This window comes from Ochotona curzoniae, unplaced genomic scaffold (assembly GCF_017591425.1).
Source record: "Ochotona curzoniae isolate NIBS_2020 unplaced genomic scaffold, NIBS_Ocur_1.0 contig_3332, whole genome shotgun sequence".
NCBI classification, from domain to species: Eukaryota; Metazoa; Chordata; class Mammalia; order Lagomorpha; family Ochotonidae; genus Ochotona; species Ochotona curzoniae.
This window is the reverse complement of record NW_024465816.1, coordinates 4,157,204-4,182,481: the sequence shown is the minus strand read 5'-3', so window position 1 is coordinate 4,182,481 and position 25,278 is coordinate 4,157,204. Positions and strand designations below refer to the sequence as shown.

The 25,278-nt window shown below is 43.5% G+C and overlaps 1 protein-coding gene across 3 annotated transcripts in view; it reads left to right on the top strand.

The window, feature by feature from the left end:
• Window positions 1-17,320: 17,320 nt before the first annotated feature.
• Window positions 17,321-25,278, top strand: part of MTUS2 (microtubule associated scaffold protein 2) — a 319,619-nt gene continuing 311,661 nt past the window's right edge. For all 3 annotated transcript variants that reach the window (XM_040979842.1, XM_040979840.1, XM_040979841.1), the window contains exon 1: window positions 17,321-19,492. In XM_040979842.1, coding sequence (XP_040835776.1) covers window positions 17,321-19,492 — 2,172 coding nt within the window. The remainder of the gene's footprint in view (window positions 19,493-25,278) is intronic.

Below are 25,278 nucleotides of genomic sequence, written 5' to 3'. Positions count from 1 at the left end.
GTGGGAATGGAGGATGATTATTTAATACAGAAGTATAGCTGAATAGTAAGAATAACTTCTAGTGTCTGATACCATAGTAGGATGGCTGTGATTGACAACAACTAGATATACATTTCAAAATAGCTGCTAGGGATGACTATGGATGCTCCCAGCACGGTGAAATGACAGTTTAAAGTGAAGGATATGCCAGTTCCTGTCACCTGATCATTATATATTTCATACATACAGGTATTAAGATATGACATAAACATGTACAATTTATGTATGTTAAAAATAAATAATAATCATAGATTTCAAAGATAAAAAGTTTTCAGGGTATGCACTTTCCCCTTATATTGGTACTTTAGCAGCAAATTCATGCCTGGTGGTTTGATGGCAGCCTCTGCTTCTTGCCTGGCACCTGAAGGTAGCAGAGGATGGATCCAATCTTTCATAACTAGTGTATCTTTTATTTATACCCCTCTGTACAAGTTTTCATACAGCTCTGGGGTGTTGAATTATTCTTCATTTCTATCTACAAATGCCTTATGTGAATGTCACCCAGCAAGCCTGCTCCCCTCCACTAATCCTGTGCCCCAGCTCTCCTTGACAAGGTGGACAGGCTGAACAGAACTGCTGCAGGAATCACTTCCTGGGCAGCTGGGATGCTCTCAGAAAAGGCTGGGACTGGTTCTGTGTAGGTCAACAGCATCACAGATACTTTCTCAAGCTCTTCCATCAGGCTCCCTATTTGCCCCACTTTTCCAATAGGTTCACTTCAAAAGCAGCAGCAGGTACTGGAGGACTGCCTACTTCTGACTTCCTTCCATGTGCTCTGAGCCCCTAGAATGCACTTCATACATTCATGATGGAAGCAGTACAGGCCCTTGGCTAACTGACCAGGTCACAGTCTGTGTATTTGAGTAGCTTCCACTCAGTAGCCCCCATGATGGGAGACTGGCTTGCTGGCCTTCCTGGGATGAGATTGAAGTTCTGTATATCTTTATTATTGAAAGAGACAGCTTTTCTAAGCGCAAAAATCAAGCATCCACAGTTAAGTGCAAGCCTGAATAAGTACGAACTTTAATGGGAATATTTTAAATATTTAAAATCCCAGTTTAGAAATGCATGGTTAAACAAAGTGAAATATCCAAAAATATTCATTCCTATCAAAGACTCAAAAAATGCTATAAATATCATGCTTGTTAACTTTATTTTTCTTTTTTTTAAGATTTATTTATTTTTATTACAAAGTCAGATATACAGAGAGAAAGATCTTCCAGCCGATGATTCACTCCCCAAGTGAGCGCAACAGCCGGTGCTGTGCTGATCCGAAGCTGGGAACCAGGAACCTCTTCTGGATCTCCCACACAGCTTCAGGGTGCAAGGCATTGGGCCGTCCTCGAATGCTTCCCCAGGCCACAAGCAGGGAGCTGGATGGGAAGCGGGGCCACCTGGATTAGAACCGGTGCCTGTATGGGATCCTGGGCATTCAAGGTAAGGACTTTAGCCGCTAGGCCACGCCCCTGGGCCCCATGCTTGTTAACTTTCAAACAAAATAGTTAGTCAATTCTGTTCAGTCATTCTGTATTAAATCCTCGTACTTGTTGAACAAGTGTGCACCTGTGCTAGGCAAGGAACTAAGGCAAGGGTATGGACATACCTCACTGGTCTGTGATCCTGATAGTAGAGTGAGAGGCATTTCCCCTCCCTGGGCAGCTCTCCAGGGCCATGGTAGCAGCCCAGATAGTCATCCACATGACCTTTATGCATTGGTGCTTCCTGAACAGATTCATCTGCTCCACAACTAGCATGAGGACAGTTTCAAAGGGAAAGAAAAGGATTTTCTTCAGCATGGTGTTTGACAGGTATACTCTTAACTGCTCTTAAAGGTAGTGATATACTAAGTAAATCCAAAGCAAATGTTCTCCTAGCAATGGGAGCAACTTCCTTGTCAGGCAGAGAGACTGAGCAAAGTTCCGAGAGTCCGTAGGGGTTGGCATGCAGTCCCATGGAAAGGAAGGAAGTTGCAATAGCCCGAGGAGGTTTAAGACTTATACCTGAGATTATATCAGGAAAGAGGGGGAAAGGAAGCCACCTGGAGACAAGCCCTTTTATTAGTAGGAGATGGACAGAATGATACTGGACAGATGATGCCCCATCTTAGTGTAAGCCAGCTTTTTTTCCACTATAACAAAATAACTAAGGCAGCTTAATTTTATAAGAGATGATTTGGTGGCCGGTGTAGTAGCCTAGCAGCTAAAATCCTCTGCTTGCACATGCCAGGATACCATATGGGCGCAGGTTCTAATCCTGGTAGCCCTGCTTCCTATCCAGCTCTCGGCTTGTGGCCTGTGAAAGGATGGCCCAAAGCCCTGTGACCATGCACCCACGTGGGACACCCAGAAGAAGCTCCTGGCTCCTGGCTTCACATCAGCTCAGCTCTGGCCATTGCAGCCACTTGGGGAGTGAACCAGCAGACGGAAAATCAGTCTCTGTCTTTGCTTCTCTCTGTAAATCTGCCTTCCTAATAAAAATAAATAAATCTTTAAAAATAATAAAAGAATGTGTCTTTAGAGGAGCAAGAGTTGCAGTGAGGGTTCTGGTAAGATACCTGTGAGTAGTATCCATGAGAGAAGATGGTAGCAATGCAGATGGGAAAGCAGGCATTGGAAGTCTGCTTCAGAGCTGTTTCTGCAGGGTTGTGTTAATGGGAAGAGCCAAAGAGGCTTCTAGATGTTGATCTCTTGTGGCAAGGGAGATGGTGATACCTATAAGCCAGAGTAAGGAGACTGAAGAGGACCAGGATGGGGAGTATGAGATGAACACTAGGCAAGGGGGGTCTCTGCTCTAATTTCTGGAGCCAGTCCTTATGCTGCTACTATCTCCATTCCTGTTTTTAAAACACGAACCTTGGAAGTAGCTCGTCTCCCAGGCTTGCCATGAAAAATAGTGACTAAATACAATTTTGCTTCAGAGATAGGCTGTAGCAAGAGTGGTTTATTGTAATGATCAGAAATTGATTATAAAGCAAAGTTGAGGATCCAGAGTGATGACTAAGTGATTAAATCCTTGCCTTGCATGCATCTCATATGGGCATCAGTTCATGTCCTAGCTGCTCCTCTTCCCATTCAGCTTTGTGCTTGTGGCCTTGCAGGGCAGAAGAAGATTGCCCAAAACCTTGGGATCCTGTGCCTGGGTAGGAAACTTGAAAGAAGCTCCTGGATTAAGATCAGTTCAGCTCCAGCTGTTGCAGCCATTTGGGAAGTAAACCAGTGAATGGAAGATCTCTCTGTCTGTCCTTCTCCCTGTAAATCTGCCATTGCAATAAAAATAAATCTTTAAAGTGAAGCTGAAGTTTTTCAGCAGATCGGTGTGAGGAGTCAAACCTAGAAACAGCAGTCAACTACCCAGTATTGCTATTCTATAAGTCAGGATGTGGTTACAGCTTTTTGATTTTTCTTTTAATTGTGCATTGAGTTGAGCATCACACGATACAGTTTTGTGAATAGCTGTCATGTGACACTGGCAATTAGGGAAAAAAACCTTCCTTGACAATCAAAAGACTGCTAGGTAATGGCTGGAAAGCTTGACTGTTGATTGAGGAGGTGCATTACATTTCCATACTCGTTCCCCCACTGACTGTGATATGTTTACAGGAAGAGGCAAACAGCAGGGTTGTTAATCTCTCTCACTAAAGTGACCCTAAGATTTCAAGCTCACTGCTTCGTCAGGTATGGTAGATATCTCCTTGCCCTCTGGGGTTTTACTGGTCACTACATAGGTTCCTTGAAGGGTCCTGTTACCAGGAAGCCTGCTACTGGTTGTCTTCACAGCCTTGGGCAGCGTCCTGGCTTAGACTGGTCACTTCAGAGCATGGCCTGTGTATTCAAATCCCACTTCTTCCATGTACTTTCAGGGGGTTATCTAACTACCTTCTGCCTTAGTTTCCATTGGGTAAAGTGAACTAATAATGTGGCTTATTACACTGTGCACCAGAATAAGTGTAATAAAGCCATGGAAACACAGCACTTGCAGTGGCGCTTATTATTCCCTTGTTGATGAAATGGCTCCTGTTGAGTGGACTTCAACCAGTAAAGACATTCCAAGGGTTGTTCGAAGGTTGGGGATGGAGTGGCCACCAGAAAAGAGGTGCGTTCTGTCCTGGAACTCATGTAAAATGGAGGGGAAATGGATCATAAACAATCAAAGCAACAGAAGGAGCAGGTTTTCTTGTTGGCAGCTTCCGTGTAGGGTGACCCCATGTCCAGCTTCGTGATGTGACCTTTCATCTGGTGTAGTGTTAATGAGCTTTCAGAAAATGTTCTTAGGAAAGCTAATGTGTAAGCATATACCATAGCTTGATTTAGTATTGCCCAGACCCGGGAACAGCTCAGTCTCCTTCCCCTGGGGAGTAAATAGACTCAGTGAAGCATGGACCTTTCTTGTGCCCTAAAATGAGTGAACTACTGAGATGAGCACTGTGCTTGGATAACCCTATGATGTAGTGTGTGTTTGCGGCAAAAGAGGCAAAACACACAGCCTGTACTGTGCACCATTGTATAGAGTGACATTCTGGAAATGACAAAGATGTAGTTACAGAAACTAGAGTATGGGTTGCCAGGGTCTGAGAGTCATGGAAGATGTTTGGAATTCATGGAACTGTTACCTAGCCTGATGGAGATGGTGGTGGTTGTCCCAAGACTGTGTCCAAACTTGTGTCCATGTGTGAAAATAAACTTCAGGAAGAAATGGAAAGCATTCCCAAACAAGAACAATCAAATTTGAATGGCAAATGATCTAATTTTCCTTACTATAGAGGAGTTTTTGATGGAGGGGATAAAGCAGGAAGTAGGCAGAAAAATTAAGGTAAGAATGAAAATTGACACTTGAGGGCAAGTATTTGCATTGTGGTCCAGGCACTGGAGAAGCATCTGCAAACATCACAAATATAGTTGTGGTGCTTAGAGTTCTGTGTTAGGACATGAATGTCCATGTCCTTTGTAGAAGGGTCTGGCCTTGTTACTTCTGTTGGAATACCTGAAATCAGCCACCTGGCATTCATCTTACAGGAGGATGGGAAAGAGTGGAGAGGAGATCTTCTGTTTTCTGGTTTACTCCTCAAATGGCCACGACAGCTGCATAGAACCAGTGTCCATATGGGATCCGGGTATGTGCAAGGCAAGGGCTTTATCCAATAGGTTACCATGTGGGGCCCAGAATTTGTTGTTTTTTTTTTAAGAGAAAGACATACTACTTTTATTGGAAAGGGCAGATGAGACCTATTTGGAGAAACATGCACCCTTTATTGGAGGGATTTTAAACTTGAATGGACATAATATTTTGCTTCAATGTCAGATCAGTCTAATCTTTAAGACATCAAGCTGTCTCTTTTATGGTGCATAAATGGGAATGGACAGCTGATTTATTTGAGAATTTCCATATTAACTTTTCATAAAGTATCGCTTATTTCACCATTTTCACCCAAGCTTCATCATAAAAATGATATGTATATGAATATTCCTCTTCACTCTTCTTGTTCAAGGTAAAATAAAATTGCTTTGGCTACCTTAATGGTGATATTCTGAAAGCCTTGTTTATATATTAGTACAACATCTTTAATGTTATATACATAATTTTAGGATTTCAAATAGGGCTCAAAGTAGCTACTGTAGTTTGTGTTACTTTGAGTGTGTTTCACAGAATTCAGCACCACAGACAGCTACAGAATTCCTGGGTAGCTATCAACCTATTCCACCAGTATTTCAGTTTCTAATTATATTGTTGTGAGACTGATTTTGTGAAGTTGACTTAGGAGAGTATCAAGCTTTTAAAAAATTATTTTTGAAAGTCAGAATTGGAGAAAGGAAGAGGAAAGGGGAGACAGAAGAGTGGAGAGGGGATCTTCTGTTTTCTGATTTACCCCTCAAATGGCTACCTCATCTGCATATGGGCTGGGCCTGATGGAATTCAAGGACTTGGAATTCCATCCAGACCTCTCACATGCATTGCAAGGATCCAAGGACTTGAACCATCTTCTGTATGTTAATGGGGAGCTGGATCAAGAGTAGGTGGGACTTGGTCCTGTGCCTCATACAGAATGCTGAAATTGTGGGTGGTGGCTTAAGGTCCTGTGCCGCAATGTAGTCCCTCAAGTATCAAGTTTTGAAGTTCCTTTAATTGTGCCTATTGAGAACATACACATCATTATGAAATACAACCAAGGACCAGAATATTCATAAGTCATTATACTTGGCAGAGGATATAAAGAAATTATTGGACTGCAACTTTCAAAGTTAGGTGAATAAATTGATTTGTACATAAATGTTTGCATATGATTAAATGTAAAATTATCCTGTTAAAGATTGTGCAGTGTTCAAGACTCCAAACATATATACAGTGGAAATATCAGCTGGAGTTTGAAAGCTAGAATTCTGCTGTCTTTTGCATTATTAATGTATTTCCCATTGACTTTGGGATTCCTGAGCTAATACAGTTTTTTGTCTTGAAGTTCTTTTGAAGGCTAATTTATTGCAAGGCAAGGCTTTAAGTGGGAGCTTCTGTGGTGAATACCTATTAAATCAGATAGAATTTCATTTTCTCTCAAAGGGACAGCGTTTGAATATAAAACATTAGACCTGGCAGCTAAGCAAAGCTAGATAACCCTGTTTCTCAATCTTTTAAAGCCATTTCCCCTTTTATGAACATAAAAATTCCCCCAGATCCCTTTTATTCTCTAAGAAGATTATTATGCTGAGCACAAAAGTTCAGAATGTATTCCTCCATGGACTTGACCCTGGGTGTTCTGATGCTGTCCTCCTAGGGTCAGGAACCATTTGCTTTCCCATCTCCATTTTAGTGGAGAAGGGAAAAACCATGCAGCCCATGTAGTGTTGAAAGCAGTGTGAACTTTTGCCTTATTGAGTACCATTTGGGAGATGACTTCATCCAAAGAGCCTGTTATGTTCAAGCGGCTGTCCCAGAGGCCACATGGGGAACAAATATCAAAGCTGTTAACCTTCAACCTAATGGGTCTATAGTCTCGTAAAGGGATTAAGACACATGTAATTATAAGGCATGCAACTATTGTAATAAAGAAGCTTCTCTGATGAGGTGGGATTTGGAATTAGCCTTCAGTGTTCATGAGTTCTGTGTCCATGATTCAACCAAATATGAATCAAAAATATTAAATGTATTGCATCTGTACTGGATCACACATTTTCCTTATCATTATTCTATAAATAAAACAGTGTCACAACTGTTTGAATAGCATTTGCATTATACTAAGTGTTCCTTATAATCTATAGATGATTTAAAGTATAGAGGAGGTTGTACTTAGGTTCTGTGCAAATACTCCACTATTCTAGTTTTTTTTTTTCTTAAGATTTCCTTCTTTGGAAGACAGAATTACAGGAAGAGGGAGAGACAGAGAGCAAAGGTTTCCCTTCTACTGCTCCATTCTCCATGTGGCCATGATGGACAGGACTGAGTCAGCCTGAAGCCAGAAGCCTAGAATTCCATCCCATGTGGGTAGCAGAGGCTCAAGAATTTGAGCCAATATCCGCTACCTTCTCAGTTGCATGAACAGGGAAATGAATTAGAACCAGAGCAGTCTGGAGTTGAACTGACACCCTTACCTGAGATACTGACATCACAGGTGGCTCCTTAACCCACTGCATCACCATATTAGACCCTTGAGACTGGTTGAGGGACATGAGAATCCGTAGATGTTGGTATCCCCACAAGTTGGAGGGCTCTGGAACTCGTTCTCCCAGATATTAAGGGATGATGGTACATACCTGTAATAAAGAAAGCAAAGTACAACAGTACCAAAATGAAAAATTATACAGGGTAAGGACATGGTAGCACATATATAGCTGCTGCTCCATTATTTTGGAGGAAGAGGAAAGAGAAATTAAGGATTGTCTTCAAGGAGGCCATTGAGCTGAACTTTGAAGTTCAGAACATAGAGCTGTGGATAGGAAGGGTTAAGTGGGAGAGGAAAGGATTCAGCCTGGAAACAGATGCATCCAGCATTCATCAGGTCTTGAAGGACACACTAAGACATTTGGTGTTAGCCTGCCCTTCAGGGTTAGCTAGTGCCTAAAGCAGGTGCACGCCCTGAGTTTCTTTATCCAAGGATTCCTTTCACGCTGTGTTGCACATAACAAACCTGGGTAGCAGGAAATTGAGGTGCAGTACTGGCGAAGAGATTGAATGTGAGCCTGCTCTCAATCCATTTCATGACTTATTCAACTGCAAAAAAATTTCTAGGTGAGATGGTCAAGTTATCATAGATTGTGAGCTTGAGAGTGGGGATGTACTGAATGGAACATGGGGTCAAAGGCTGGATGCTGCCACTGCAAGTCTGTGATCCTGCTCTGGCACTCAGGATTTTTTTTTAATTGGCAATCAATGAGTGCTGAGAAAAATTAGCTGTAGGTCTTATGGAACCACAGATTATTATGTCGAGCAGGTTGTGCTGGATCTTCCTTCTTTGCCTATTGTTGTTCACTGTTATTTTCCTTCTTTCCCATTTTAGATGGGAAGTGATCTGAGTATTAACACTTCAGCAACATGGTTGATGAGGCTAGGTGATGTGGGTTCCATCCCTGTAGCATCAGTAGACTTCATCTCTGAACCCTGTGCTGCAGGAATTGGTGTCAGTCAAAGCATAGTAACAAAGACTCTTAACATGCCTCATGTGATGGAGAAGGCATTCGGTTTTGCTTTTCCTGTCACGGGTGAGCAAGGCACCTGCCAGGATGCCGTTTGCTTTCCTTCTGCTTGAGTTGCACGTTGCACCCATTCGCAGCCATTCTTTCTCACAGCTTCCACTTTCTATCTCTGACCCTGCTTTTCCATGTCTTAGCAAGGTGACCCTGGGGATGTCACCTTGTCTGTGCTTTCATTTCCTTAACTGTAGAGAAAGGGGGAAAAAAATCAGAGGAGCCTGGTGTGGTAGCCTAGCAGCTAAAGTCCTTGCCTTAAATGTGCTGGGATCTCCTGTGAGTGCCTGTGTGTGTCCTGACAGTCCTACTTGCCATTCAGCTCTCAGCTTGTGGCCTGGGAAAGCAATCAAGAATGGCCAAAAGCCTTGGCACCCTGCAACCTAGTAGGAGACCTGGGAGAGGCTCCTGGCTTAAGATAGGTTCAGCTCCAGCTGTTGCGGTCACTTGGGGAGTGAATCAGTGATAGAAGATCTTCCTCTCTCTCTTCTCCTCTCTGTGTATCTGACTTTTTAATAAAAATAAATAAATCTTTTTAAAAAGTGAGAGATCTCTGCAAATATGAAGTCACTTATTTAGATAATAATTAAATTTTAAATAAGGAGCAGTGGTTAAGGTACCTGTATCCCATATACAAGTACGTGGATTCAGTACCCACTTCTGGCTCCTGACTATAGTTCTGACTGGTGGTTACGATGCCCATATCCCGTATTGGGGCATTGGTGTTTGATTTCTTGCACCAGCTCTGGTTTCAGCTTCCTGCTAATGTAGACTCTGGGAGATGGTAGTGATGGTTTAAATACTTGGGTTGCCACTGTATGGGGGGCCTGGGTTGAGTTTTTAGAGTCTGGTTCCTGCCCCAATCCAGCCCTAGCTTTTGTAGGCTTTTGTAGGGAGTGAGCCAAATGATGGGAGTTCTCTCTGTCTCTCAAACATATTTTTGCAAAGTTAAAAACAGATTAAATAAGTTATAATATAATTATATTTTAATATTAAATATATAAATCTGTGTAAATGCTGAGAATGATACCTGGCTCCTAGAAGGTTCTAACTTTCTACCCTCTCACCAACAAGTAGTAGTCACTGTTTACTGACAAAGATAAAGAACATCTGTGAGGGAGTTATTTAAAAACTAAAGTACAGCTCTTGGCAACAAACCTCTTATTTCACACCTGGCTGTCTGTAGCATCCACATTGTGGGTGGTGGTGCTGATTTTGCTCCTGCCTGCTGAGCAGTGTCTTCTCCCAGCCTCGGCAGTTCAAACTAGAGAGGCTGTTGACTTCCTTGAGAGGTGCTCCCTTTCTGGATGATGACCCACATTTGTAGAATTTCCTGCTATACTCGACCTCCTGGGTCACCTGTTTTCCAGCTCAGAGAACACAGTGTTCTGATAACGTGGCTATTGGCATTGATTTTCGTGGGAGTATTTGTATTTGTTCATGGAGGGTGTGTGTGTGTTTCAAGGGAAGCACTTTGAATGTTGAAAGATGATACTGATAGGGCTTTGTTGAGATTTCCTTCTTTGTGAGAAAGCGGGTCAGGGGTTGAGGTGTTGCTTTCTCGTTTGAAGGCTTTGTGGGGGTCCGGCTATATCTAGGATCTCATAAGAAGGTGGAGAAGGACTGGGAAGGTTGATGTGAGAGTAAAGCGGTTGCATCCTGTGAGTGAGACCTGGAAAACATAGAGGAACAAACAGGTAGGACATGGGAACACATGGACACCTGTGTAGGTTTCCCCTAACATCGTGTGAATAGGACATTCTAGACCAGGACATTAATGTGTCTTGGGGCAAGGGGACAAATAAATCAGATAAAAGAACTTTAAGAAATGATCTTATCTGGGTAAGAAATACATGTTAATATATAGAAGCAAAAGAAATAAAAGAACAAGCCCTTTGAGTAGGCATGCCTGTGGTAGCTTTTTAAGTAAAAAGTTAAATTGGAAGGTAGGGGGTGTTTATGTACAGGGACCTGGTGGGGGACCCTGCAGTATCATGGGTACCTTGGGTCCTCAGCATGGGCCAGTATGTTCGTGTTCTATGATAGAACTGATGTGAATATGATCTTTCTGCATTTTTCTTGCTTAATATATCTTACTGTCCCTTTACCTAGATGCATGTCCAGCAACAGCATCATCACTGCTCTTGCATTCAGAAGCTACTGTTCCATCAAATGAGAGTTTTTTGAGCATGAGCCGATACCACCACAACTGCCAATCAGATGATCAGGATGGCTACTAATAGGGCTATGGGGATATGGCAGCACACAAACAGGCAGTGTGGACACACGGACAAAGGGAGGCTTTGCATCTCAGGCGGGATGGAGAGAGGACTACAAGGTTTCATTTCCCTCTCTGAACAGCACACAAATTTGAGTTGTATATTTCTGGAATTTTCTGTTTGATACAGTTGACTCTGGGTAACTAACAATGCGGAAAGTGAAACCGAAGAAGGTGGTGGTGGGATGCCTGCATTATTCTGCTTCATCACACACAAAAATGGGTATATATTCTGTGTGAAATAACAGGAAGTAATGATGAAGGCAGTGGATGTAGGTTAGCATATTGCCATGGGCTGTCTTCGGCAGAAACAGCAGACTCCATGTGGTGTGAACGTTTGTGTGTGCATGCATGCACATGTGTGTGCCAACTCATTCAGATGAAAGAGAAGGAACAAGTGAAAAGCTATTACCTGTGACTCCCCTGTGCAAGAATTGGAGCTGTGTGGAGAGAAGCAAGATGGATGAATAGGGTAAAGACACATTTAAACAATGGAGAATCATTAGCCGGAGTGAAGAAGCGAGGCTATGATCCTGGTAAATAGGAGAGGATAGCAGAGACACACCTTGAGATGCACAGAAATGTGAAAGCAGCAGAGACAGTGGAGCAGTGTTGCACATACCTCAGTGGTGGTTGGTGTAGTTGCAGTTCCTCCAGCAGCCAGGTTGGAAGAGGAGTTCACCGGGAGCTCATGAGGTGAACTCAGGTGATGACAACTACTGTACCAGCTGCAAATCAATCAACCCCTCCCACCTCCTCCTGCCTCTATTCCTTTACCATCGTAGTTATCCTTCCCCCTGTTTATTTCAATCATGCTCCTACCCGCCCAGCTATCCCCCACTTAATCCCATATTAGAAACCTTTTTGTCCCCTTATTTTAATGCTTCCAAACATCTCATATGGCATTTGCTAAGGGACAGGAAACACTCACCAAAATTAATTGCTCCAATTTCCATACCCAGGGAAAAACATTACTTACTTGGCATACTACAGGTTCCACCCCCACATGTTTACAGTTATTCCACCCTCCCACAATGCCCCGCACTTACCCCACCAGTCACCATCATCCACTCCACACAAAAACCTACAGCTTCCTCTTTTATTTTAATTCTTCCCCTCTCCCTCAAAAAAAAATAACCCCATATCATCACCAATGTTCCTACCCCCAAACATCACAAACATATCCCACCAATACCATTACACCAGCCCCACCCACGTCCCCCCAATTCCAACCCTATATTTAACCAAATACACACACCTACTTTATCCATACTCCCACCATTCACTCTTAAAAGAACATCCAATATCCATCTATCCCCCCATTAATAACCATATCCTTATATAATCCCACAACCATTTAACACATCAACCCCCCCTATTTTCTCCCTTATATCCTTCCAATTATCCTCCCCCTCCCCTTCACACTTTCATTATCGTTATCTCCATGATGTATTTTTATATTGCTGAAATTAGCTAGATACTTCTCCTGTCCAAGTCACAATATCCCCTGTGTGCCCATCCCAATCAACTTGTTTATATACACAGGTGACTATAAACCAAAGGCCTGGGTACCGAGTGAAATCAGTAAAATCAACCTGTAGACCAGTGAGCAACACAGCTTAGAAACTGGTCATGGGCTTGGCACAGTGGCCTAGTGTCTGGGCCTCATCTTGCATGTGCTGGCATCCCATATGGGTGCCAGTTTGTGTCCTGGCTGCTGCACTTCCCTTCCAGCTCCTTGCTTATGGCCTGCAAAAACAGTAGAAGATGGCCCAAGGCCTCAGGACACTGCAGCCATATGGGAGACCCAGAAGAAGCTCCTGGTTCCTGGCTTCAAATCTGCTCAGCTCTGGCCATTGCGGCCTCTTGGGGAGTGGGCCAGCAGATGGAGGGTCTTTCTGTCTCTCCTTTCCTCTGTGGATCTACCGTTCCAATCAAAATAAATAAATCTTTTTTAGAAAGAGAGAAAAAAAAAACAGCCCTGTGGACAGGAATCTGCTAACCAAAATAGTAGTTACCAAGAGCAAAAATAAGAGACAGAGGCACAATGAGTATCACTGATGTCCTCTTGTTGCTTAAACCTGCCAGCAAGCCCTAAGGTCTCCAAAGGTGAGGTGATAGTTGTTCCTTGGCCAAAAAATCACCAGAAACAAGCTGGTGAGGAATGTTCACTTCTGTATGCACAAGTTACAAGTTTTAAGGGCTGGCCTGCTGTGGTATCCTAGCGGCTGAAGTCTTCACCTGGCACGCACCAGGATCCCATGTGGGAGCTGGTTCTAATCCCAGAGGCACAACTTCCCATTCAGCTCCCTGCTTGTGGCCTAGGAAAGCAGTTGAGGATGGCCCAAAGCCTTGGGACCCTGCACCTGCATGCGAAACCCAGGAGAGGCTCCAGGCTCCTGGCTTTGGAGTGGCACAGCTCTGGCTGTTGTGGCTGCTTAAGGAGTGAATCAACAGGTGGAGGATCTTTCTGTCTTCCTCTCTGTGTATCTGACTTTCCAATAACACATAAAATAAATCTTAAAAAAAAAAACAAAAATCAAGTTATGAAGACTAAGGAAGGGAAGGGCAAGAGGACATCTTCCAGCCGTTCTCCCACCCACCAAAGATGTATAGTTGGCTCCAAGCCACATCTGTTCCCCTTTATCTTCTAGTCATGTCAGTGGTCATGTTCCATGTGTATTCCCCTTGACCTTTTAGTCATGTTGGAGGTCATGTTACATGTGTAGGGCTGGAAGCTGTACCTTAGGTCATGGGCAGGTAAGTGGTGAGCTATGGTCACCAAGTAACAGGCAGGGACCCAGGAGTGATTGTCCACATTGGCCCCCCTGCAAAGGAGCAAAAGCCTTGGCTAACCTCAGAGTTAACTGAGGAAAACATTGAGAATATAAGGGATAAAGAATTTACGAAAACTTGTTATAAAGCTTCTTAACAACGACAAGGGGTACATAAAGGAGTTCAAGGAATTTAAGGAATAATTTACACGCTAAATAGCAGCATTGAAACAAAATTAAGGTGAATTGTTAGAAATGAAGGACACAGTGGAGCAAAAGTCAAAATTCAGTGGAAAGCCTCAATAATAGAATGAGTCAGGCAGAAGAAAGAATCTTGGAAGAGATTTGTTTCAACAATAGGGAAAAATAAAGCTGGAAGAGGAACTGAATCAAGCTAAAAAAGTATTCAAGAATAAAGATGCAGTATTAAAAGGCCAAATATAAAAGTTATGGGAATTCCTGAAGACACAAAAAGATAAGCTTTATTTAAAAATACACTCAATGAAATAATCAAGGAAAACATCCCTAATTTGGAGAAAGAATTGGGTAACAATACAGGAGGGGAACAGAACTCCCAATAGAGTGACCAAAAGTAAGCTTCGCCATGATGCATGATAATCAACTCTTCAGCTGAACACAGGGAAAAGAACCTTAAATATGCATGTAAAAAAACAATTAACATACAGAGGAAACGCATTCAGACTCACTCCTGACCTCTCAAAGTAAACTCTATAGGCCACAGGAGAATGGAGCAACATATTCCAGAATCTTAAAGGAAGAAATTGTCAGGCCAGAATAACTTACCACACAAAGCTTTCCTTTGTCTTTGAAAATGAAATAAAATTCTTCCACATAAAGAAAAGCTGAAAGAATTCGCCCCTTCCAGACCTGCCCTACAAAACATACTTAAAGATGTTCTCCCGACAGAGAAATGGAGCACTTACTAATACCAAATGCAGATCTAGAAAATGTACCAATAAAACAAGAGAAGGCTAAATCAAGCAATGAACAACCCATTGCTAAAATGACAGGACCAAATTACTACCTATCCATATTAACCCTGAATGTAAATGGCGCAAATACACCAATCAAGCAACAAAACCCTCCATCTGTTTCCCACAGGAAACACTTCTCACAACAAAGATGTGGAAACTCAAAGTGAAAAGATGGAAAGACATTCTTGGCTAATGGAAAGGAAAAATGAGCTGGTGTAACCACTCTTAGATAATATATACTTTGGCATGAAAAAAATATTAAAAGAGATGAACAGCACATAATGATCAAAGGATCCATCCAGCAAAAAGAGATCACCTTACTAATTTTTATGTTTTATTTTTCATCTCTAATTTTCCTTGGCTTTTCTCTCTTGCTTTTCTTTGCTAGTCTAGCTGAAAGGTTGTTTTGTTCATCTTTTAAAAATGGCTCTTCTTGCAGTTTTTGGTTTTTTAGTTTCAATTCCATTGATTTTTTTTTGGCTGTGATTTTATCATTTCTTGCTTGCTGTTCCTTTTTAAATAAATCCTTGAGATGCATTATTAGATCATTTATTTGAGATATTTTGATTTTTTGTAAGCCCCTGATATTATAAATATCCCTTCCAGTACTATTTTTGCCACATCTCATGGGCTTTGATATTCTCATTTCTATTTTCCTTTTTTAAAAAGTTTTTTTGCTTATTAATTTCTTCACTGACTCATAGGTCATACAAGTAACATTGTTTGCTTCAAGAAGGTTTTTTATTTTTTCATTTCTTCAGCAACACATTGGACATTCAGTAGAATGTTATTTAACTTAATGTCATAAATTTTCTATTTTTCTTCCTGTTTTTATTTTATGGCTTTTTTTAAATTTAAAGGGATGTATGATAACTGTGTAATAGACTGTCATTTTCAAATGTGAAGACACAATGCAGTGTGCACCGCTACTTCTAAATCAAAGATGGACTCCCAGTGAAACTCTTATATTTATCTTGACAGAAGTTCTTTCTTTGTCTCTGCTTCTGTGTGTATATCTGACTTTCCAATAAAAAAATATATTTAAAAAATAGACCATGGGGCCCGGCTCGGTGGCGCAAGTGGTTAAGGTCCTTGCCTTGCACGCCCAGGATCCCATATGGGCGCCGGTTCTAATCCCGGCAGCCCCGCTTCCCTTCCAGCTCCCTGCCTGTGGCCTGGGAAAGCAGTCGAGGACGGCCCAAAGCTTTGGGACCCTGCACCCGCGTGGGAGACCCGGAAGAGGCTCCTGGCTTCGGATCGGCATAGCATCGGCCGTTGCGCTCACTTGGGGAGTGAATCATTGGATGGAAGATCTTCCTCTCTGTCTCTCCTCTCTGTATATCTGCCTTTCCAATAAAAACATAATAAAAATCTTTTTTAAAAAAAAGACCATGGTACTCCTAAATTCTACATCATGAATCTTGCCCAGAAGATAATATCCACGTAAATATTCCTATTATACATGTAAGAACATTAATATTGACAGAATACCTTTGCCTAATGCATAGTTCATGCCTACATTTATGATTGCTTCAATATTTTCTTCCGCTTATTAAAAAATAAACTCAGAATCTGTTAGTGTTTAGAGGTCAGCTAGATTATTTTATCAACTATTCCTCAGTTTTAAAATTAATTTTCTCATGGTCATATTGGACCTTAGCATTTATGGCAAAGACACCAGGATGCTGTGTGTCCCTGACAACAGGCTGACATCAGCAGCCATGATGGTGGTTTCTCTTCGCCGTCATGGGACATTTCATCACTTGGCAGATGTACTCTCCACCAGATTTCTCTACTGTCAAGACAAAATTCCCTCCTGGCTAGAAAAGCAATTTGGGGATGAGACTTTAAGAGTCAGTCTGACGAGGCTAAATAAAGTCTATGAATATCTTACTCCCAGAGGATGTTTCACCCAATGATTTTCCATCCATCGGTGACCATTGACCAGTGATTTCTGCAGTGATTGGATTACTGACTTAGTTTTCTGTTTCTCTCTATTTTTTCCTCTATTGGTCAATATTCTGTGAAAAAGAGACTCCCATTCTCTTCTGCCCTTTGCAAACGTTATTAGTGTCAGCATGGACTTATGCATCTTTCAAATTCCAACTTTAGGTTTAATGTGCATTTATCATCCACTTGTCATGTGAATCACTCTGCTGTGTCCTTTTTTCCATATTTGACAGATAAGCTTATCTGAAAGGATTTGGATAAGAACATTGAGGGATGATGTGATATATGTTGGCAATGAATACGTCATGGTGTTTTGCTGTTTTCTCCCAAGACTCTATCTATTGGTCCAGCATGAATATGTTTTCTCTCTCTCTAGGTCTCATGGAGTAAGTGACTCTCACTCGGTAGGCACCTGATGGAGGAGTAATCCTGCTCTGTATCAAGACATTGCTTACTACTATTGTGAAGACGATTAGAACAGTATCTCAATGTGATCACACCACAGAGGCACAAGCCCCATGAGATTCTCCTCTGCACCAAATCATATGGCCCAGCAGAAGTCCCCTCCTGCTGAATAGGGCCACATGGCCTGCGATCCCCACTGAGGGGTTGACCATGAATGTCCCGGTGGCACCTAAGAAGTCATGTTACACTCCCTTGCGGCACAGCAAAAATGGAGCCAGAAACAGTAATGAGAGCCTACTGAGTTTGGGAGACACAAATGCCAATCCGATCATGCTGGGAGTCAGCTCCTCTCACCGTGAGTCTGAGCAGCGTGGCCTGTCTCAGGAGATTGGAAACGCTAATTCAAATGAATCAGAGCACCAGACCCACTTCCAGGAGGAGCTGCTCCAACCTCAGGGCTTTGTGCAAGGAGTTCAGGCTGCTTCTGGCAGCCGGAAAGACCTTCCCCTTTCTCAGACTGTTCAATGGGAACAAAATAAAGAGCACACCCCTCAGGGCAGCCTGGATCTCCTGCAGCCCCTGTGGGGCATTCAGGGACCAAGTTCGTCAAGCAGGAGGGGTTTGATGGGTGAGGCCAGTCCAGAGGTTCTACCTACAAGGGATGCTGCTGAAGTCCACAGACCTCCTCCCAAGGACAAATTAGCCAAAACCCTTGACAATGAGTTGAGAAGGCATTCTTTGGGACGGGCCGGCAGCTCTGCAGTGGTACTGGGGAGCCAGTCTCTACAGCACCTGCAGCTGGGCAGGCTGACTTCCCCTGAGGCCTGGAGTCCTGTGTCTGGGGGTGTGGAGGGGACGCTGATGGACCCCTGTTTAGGGGCAGCCTCTGCCCTTGCTGACAGTACCTCTGAGGGAAAGAGTGTGTGTCCTCCTAAACCATCTACCTCAGAAGCTAAGGAGACCACCCTCTGTGAGACCTCAAAAGAGGGCACCCACATCCTGAATGTCTGCAGTGAGCCCATGTCACATTCTGTCCATCCTGAGCCCCCTTTCAGTCTGGTCTCAGCAGCAAAGGCAACCCCAAGTATACCAGAAGCACAATTGGGTCAGGGAAAAGAGGAACCCAAGCTGGAGATAAAACCTACTTCTGCTGGGGTTGGACAGGAGTTCAAGGAGAGCCAGGCAGGAGGTCTGGGACAGGACAAGGACTTGAAGGAACTGTGTGGGGAAGCACAGCATGAAGCCCCTGATGTTGTTGGTGGTCTCTCATACAGAAGCCCCCACTATGTAGGGGTGGGAAGCAGCAGTGGTGAGGAGGACAAGTCGGGAGCCACCCTAGGTGAGGAAGACTTCCTGTATACTAGGCCCACCCAGGGCGCTGCTTCCTTGGGAGTGTCTGATAGTCAGCCCACTGGGAAAATTTCACCAGGTACAAGTAGGAAATTGGAGGAAAGGACAAGCAACCAACTTTCTCCAGATGCCAGCCATGTAGGATTTATTCTTAATGAACAAGTGGGCAGGCAGTTCCTGGGTGCCACTGAGAAGGCAAGGCCGAACCGTGGGCAGCAGGACAGTTCCATGGTGTTGGCATCAGACTCTTTGGTCAGAGCAAGCACAACTGAGGATGTTGAACCCTTGAGCACTCAGAGCAGCCAGCCAGAAGCAGAAGGCGGCAAAGGAATCACTGCAGCTATGGTGGAAAGTGGGAACCTTCCAGAAAATGCAGCCAAAGCTGAAATCACTCCAGCAGGAACAGATTCAATTCCCAATATCCAGGCATCCCCACACCCAGAGACAACTGTGAATGTCACCCGCCAGCCTCCATCACCCAGTAGCAGTGTTCAGGAGCTCAGCATGTTCAGTGTGAACACGGGGTCACCTTCGGCAGCCCCACCCCCAACCGACAGGGCAGGGTTGTTGGACACATCCTCCAAAGTGCCTGACAAGAGCACCTGCCCCTGTGGGATCCCCAAGCCTGTCTCTGTGACACCCAAGGACACACCTTCCTTGCAGGAGGGGATGGAGAACCAACAGGTGGAGAAAATAGAAGAAAGGTTAGAAAGCAAGCCCCTCATCATGCCCAAGCCGAAGCATGTGAGACCCAAAATCATAACCTACATCCGAAGGAATCCTCAGGCCCTGGGCCAGGTGGATACTTCCCTGGTTCCCGTGGGGCTCCCTTATGCCCCGTCCACATGTAGCGGACCTCTCCCCCAAGAGGAGAAGGCAGCCAGTGGTGACCTCAAGCCATCTGCCAGCCTGTATGAGAAGTTCAAGCCTGACTTGCAGAAACCACGGGTCTTCAGTTCTGGGCTCATGGTGTCTGGAATCAAGCCTCCAGGCCATCATTTCGGTCCAATGAGTGAAAAGTTCTTGCAGGAGGTAAGAGACTTTCGCTGTGGTATTGCCTCTAGGTTGAGCATGCTAAAACAATGTTACACATTTCTAATGAGTTGTGAAAACAAAATATACTCCTTGAGGTTTCATGGCTTTTACAGTGCACATGGGTAGCAATGGATGTTTTTTTGTGATTATCTAGAGAAATGGACAGTTAACAAAATGTATTTGAGAGATGTAGGAAGTGCGGAAGAGAGAGAAGAGCTTTTATCTGCTAGCTTACCCCTCATATCATGCAGCAAGCATGGTTGGCCCAGGCTAAAGCCAAGAACTGGGAACTCAGTCTAGGTCTCCCACATGGGTAGTAGGGATCACCTGACTTGAACCATCACTTACTGCTTACCAAAGCAGAAAGCTGAAATTAGGAGTGGCACTGGGACTAGAACTCAGGTGTTTCCATGAGGAATGCAGGTGTTCCAACCGGGAGCTTGTTTGTTATGCCAAGTGTTCATCCTGAAATGAACATTTTGGGCTAGAAGAGGCGGTCATAATGAGATGGATTCAACATCTAAGGAGACCCTTTAGAAGTTGTAGAATGCATATGAAATTACAACACATGCATTTAAATTGGTTTCCTTGTTGAAATAGGTGAGTATAGTTCCTTCACTCAGGTTGAAGAATTTAGAGTGAATATGTTGAAGCAAGTTGATTGGTTTTGTGCTCTTAAGGGAGTGTTTTTTAGGGAGTCAATCTCATATTTTTGCAAGGGAACAGTAAGTGAGCAGAAAGTAGTGTGTTTGGCATGAGCTGTTTCAAGTGAAAATAACAATTAGAGCTAGCCTTTAGCTGAGTGAATGCAAGACCCCCATGGTGTAAGCTCTAGTCTGTCAGTCTTCATAGATCTCTATAGCAAATCTCAAAGCTGGTGTTGTAGTTTTTAATTACTCTACAGATGAAGAAAAGCTTAAGTTGGCCACGTGGGGGTTACAAACAAGGACCACACTGAATTCCTTACTCAGTCCTGTGCCGTTTCAGCATGCACTGTTGCTCCATCTGTGCCTGGTGCAGTGGCTCCTCCTAACATATCTTCTTCAAGACAGCCAGCTAAAATGAGGGCTGGATCCCATTTTTCTCTCTGATTCCCCACAAAGCAGCCCACAAACATGTGAAGTACAAATGTGAATGTTAGGATGCCTCATTGCTTAGATTATAGCTGTCGAGGTTCCGTTACCAACCGGTGCTACTCTCCATACGCTCCCTATTCTGAAGCTTCTGACCCTTTGTGCTGCTTCTCCTTGTTATCGGAATGGCTCTTTTCCTTGCTTCCCTTCCATTTGTGTTCAGATGTCACCTCGCTGGAGACCAAGCTGCCCATTTCTCTTTTTCTTCCTAGAACTTACCTAATGTACCATATATGAATGGAGACTCTACAGTTTTTGTTTCTGTTTTACTCTCAGTGTTTAGAAGAGTGCATTGTATAAGCACATGCTGTAAAAATGATGAATAACAGCTGAGCTATGAACTTTACATATGTTGAATCCAACCAAAAGTTGACCAAAGCTAGAGATAGAACAGCTGAGTCTAGCCTGATTGGATCCACTGGCTTATTTAAAGGCTATATTGATCCCAGCACACATTGTGTTATGTAACAGAGGAAAGGATGAATCTTGTCTGTCATATTGCACTTACCAGGACATTCACTGATCCGGTGTCCCAGCCAGCCGACTACTTGGAAAGGCCCTTGGAATGACTCCCACAGGTCATTCTCTAGCTTCTAATTCCATCCTTGCCCAGCAATGCCTGAAACTGTTCCCAGCCTCTTGACCCTGGAGATAGATGGCTGAATGGAGAAGTTGGCAATCTCATTGCTTTGGCAGGGCTTTTTCTTTTTGCACAGACTGCATGGCCTCCTGCTTATCAGTGGACTTCTAAATGGATCTGTCGCAGCTTGTTCTGGCTAGAAGAACATTCACGTGTGAATGTAGACAACTCCCTCAATGTCGACAAATGACCATTCTGGCATTAGACATTAAAGTTTGGATGAGTCATTCTCACAGTTCCAAGGGCTCACCTTGCTGGACCCCTGAGGTTCAGAGCCAGGCTCTGGTGCTGGGCTGTACTCCAAAATGAGGGGCATCCGGCATGAGGCCTCTAGGAGCCATATCTCCTGGAAGATCCAGGTGCCAGAGCTCACTGGAGCAGTGAGTATGCCTTCCTTTCCCCCAAAAGAACGCTGCAGAGCATGCGTGCACAGAACTTGGGGTTATCTCTACAGACACACGTGCATGAGGGGAAGCTATAAGAGAGAGGGGGAAGATCCCGATGTTAGCTGAAATTTTCTCTGTGCAGCTCTATTTATTTTTCTGATTTTATTTATTTTCCTGTGTTGCTTTTGCTCCTTTCAAGAATAATTCCTATATTATAAGCATATATACTCCCCAAGGCTATTTCTTCTCTTTCGTTCTTCTGGAAACTATTCCAAGTTCCATGGTAATAAGATTGTATGAGTGCCCTGTGGTTTTTATGGTTCTGAGGAATCTGGAGAGACAATTTTATTATGATGACGGTGTTGCAATCCTTTGATGACCACTGTACCTGGTGAGGAGTGAGGAGTGGGGAGTGGTGGCTCACTGTTTTGCTGTAATCAGAGCATCTGAGAAGCTCAGGTCCTTGTAAGATAGAGCAGGGAGCCCTGGGTGTTGTGCTAATTTGCATGGTAACCTTGTTCAAATGTGGCAAGAAGGCTATCCCTTGGCCATGTGCCCCTACTACTGTAAGTCCATGTAGCCTAGTGAATCCCTTGCCTGGGTTCAGGCTGTGTCCGGGCTCTTATCCCAAAGCTACTCACCCCTAGTGCCACCAGGGTGCCTGTCCTTCCTGAGTACTGCATGGAACAGCTTCAACCTGTGTCCCTGAAACAAGGTCTTCCTGACCAGTTACAACATAAGATGTTTCAGTTACTCAAGCTCCCGCCATGTATATATGTATATAATGAGAAATACATATAAAATGTCTAATCATATATACATATATATAAAATGTGTATGCGTACATATATACACATGCAGTTTTTTTTTAATGGGGAAAAAAAAAGAAATGGAAGAGGTTTATATGTAAAACCAAAGCCAGGTTCAGACTCTTGCAATTTGCTGGCAGGTCCCTGTTGTTAAAGTGTGGACATAAGTGTAGAAATCTGGAAGGAGTGTTGTGTAAGCAAGGCAGGTTCTGCCTGGCCTGCAGGTACATCACAGACATGGTCAGGCTTACAGAGGTAGCTGCAGGGTGGTCTGGGGTGTGGCATGCTCAGGAGATAAGAGCCTTATTTAGACTGTTGCTTCTGGCTCTCCTGAGGCCTCAGGGGTTCTCCTTCCCACTGATGCTGATGATGGTGATGAAGGGATGAGGGAAGAGGATGGCATGGAGAAGAGGAAGGGAGGCATTGTGCTGGCAGTGTGCAGGTATGTGATGCAGGGCTGTTCTCTCCCCTCTGCCTTGTAATACCTCATCCCTGAGACTTCTGCCTTAATCAGGTTTCCCCAAGGAAGAGAACCATTAGGAGGCCCAGGGGCGTACACATCCTTGCATACTGACACACACACATGCTCCCATACAGAGCGAGATGGATTGTTAAGAATCGAGTCCCATAATTTCTGAGGCCAACAACCTAAGATCTGCCAGACAGGTCAACAGTCTGGGCTCCCAAGAGTTGCTGAACTTCCTCCTTTAGGAGAATAAGCCCGCTTTTTCACTAAGACATTCCATTGGTTAGTGGAGACCCACCTACTTTATGCAAAAACAAACAAATAAAAACTCACAAAACCTTCACAGCCACCTATAGAGTAACACTTGATTGAATATCAGAGTAGTGCAGCCCTGCCAAGTGACCCCTAACATGGCCCATGGCAGGAGCCTACCCTCCTTCCTGTGGCATTCCTGGAAGCCCACCTCCTGCAGCTGCAACTTTGCCCCTTGTATCTCCAGCATAAGGTCCAGGGAACAACTGGATCAGGCAAGTGAGAAGAGGGACCATCAGTGAGTACTGTATGTGGCCTCCCATGGTTCTGAGAAGGCTGGAAAGACTCCATTGTTGTGGTGACAGTATCACTGCCCTGCTGTTCCTACTGTACAGCAGGTGGCCATTCTGCCTACTGTAATCAGGGCATCCAAGAGGCCCAGGCTGTTGTTAAGAGAATCTGCACCTGGATTTTACGAGTTCTGTGGATGCGTTTTTTGCATTGTACTCCATTGGACAGGGGACAGCAGTGTTTGGTGTTGATGGCCCCGTGTTGGTGACTGTTCTGTGTTACTCGTTAGGTTCTGTGAAGCACATGAAAGAGTGTGAAGCTTTTTGTGGCTTCCCCTTTTAAGTTAAAAATGCATGAACTAGATACCCGAGGCATCCTTTTTTTTTTTTTTTTTTTTTTACCTTTTTAAAAGAATTAGCATCTTTTCAGAAAAGTATGATCCAGGAAAATGACAGGCTTTGTAGTTCCTGAAATCATCAATGGCACCATGTGTCTGTGGGTGGGTGGGTGGGAGGCTGAACCCTGAAAAAGCATGCAGTCCCAAAGAAATGAGTCATTGATGAGAGTGGCATATTGTAATCCTAACAGCCAGACAGATGAATACTTGGAATGATACTGTTATTCATGATTGCCCTTGCTCAAATCATTGAGCACCTGAAATGTAGAAACTAAAATAAGCAAACAAATAAATAATAGACAAACAGAGAGGAGGGAAAAATCGGGTCCAGGAGTTTAACTTAATAGATAATACACTTTGGTCTCATGTTGGAGTACCTGGATTCCATTCCCAAGTGTAGTTTCCTGCTGTTCTAGTCCCTGGGAGGCAGGTGATGGCTCAAGTGCTTGGTTTCTGCTGTTCATGTGGAAGATCTGGGGTGAATTGCTGTTTCTCTGCTTTGGACCCAGCCCAGCCCAGATGAGCTGTAGGAATCTGCGGGAGCCAACCAGCACTTTGGAGTGCTTCCTCTCTGTTATATACTCTGTACCACTGTCTTTGTTTCTCTGTCTGTAATTCTCAAATAAATATTTGAAAAAAGAAGAAAGCCAGGGATTGATAGTGTGAAGGGAGGTTGTGAATGGTAAAACTTTTATCAGTATGCATATGTAAAATGTTATTTCACAAGGATGTCATTTCCAGCAGCCTGAATGCCGTAGTTCTGCTGTACCAATCATGAATATTTTACAAGGTGATTATAATTAAATTTTAAAGGCCTAATCTTTTGTTTCAATAATGCCAGCTTTAAGAAGAATTTTGTATCCATTTCAGCACTAAAAGAATATGAAATTAGGGAGTTTATTTCTTCAACATAGATCAAAGCTTGTCTAGCCACACTTGAATTTTGTTAAACACTTGTGATGGCTGAGTAGATGGAGCTTGACATGTAAAGTGTATTGTGAATTAGAGCAGAGTTAATTAACAGAAGTATCTTTTCATATATTGCCCCTAGCACTGTGCTTTTTAACTGTAACTTAAAGGAAATAGATCATTTAGTTTGTGTGTGTGTTTAATATGAAGATATGGTGATCATATGAACAGATATTGTGAGCACAGAATGGCATTTGTAGAAGCAATCCCCAAGTAGTATTATAGCCCATATGGTTGACTGTAGGATAAAATTGCAGTAATGTAACGTTCCTTTGAGGAAGGCATGGATACAGGATTTCTTTCTCAATGAAGATGTAGTGGCTGCAGCTATGTGTGTAGTACATTCTGAGCTGTGAATTCAGCGGTCACCATGGCTCTGCTTGGAACTTCCACTCTGGTGAAGTTTGCTCCAATATTTCCAGGAGTGCGGCCTTCCAAAG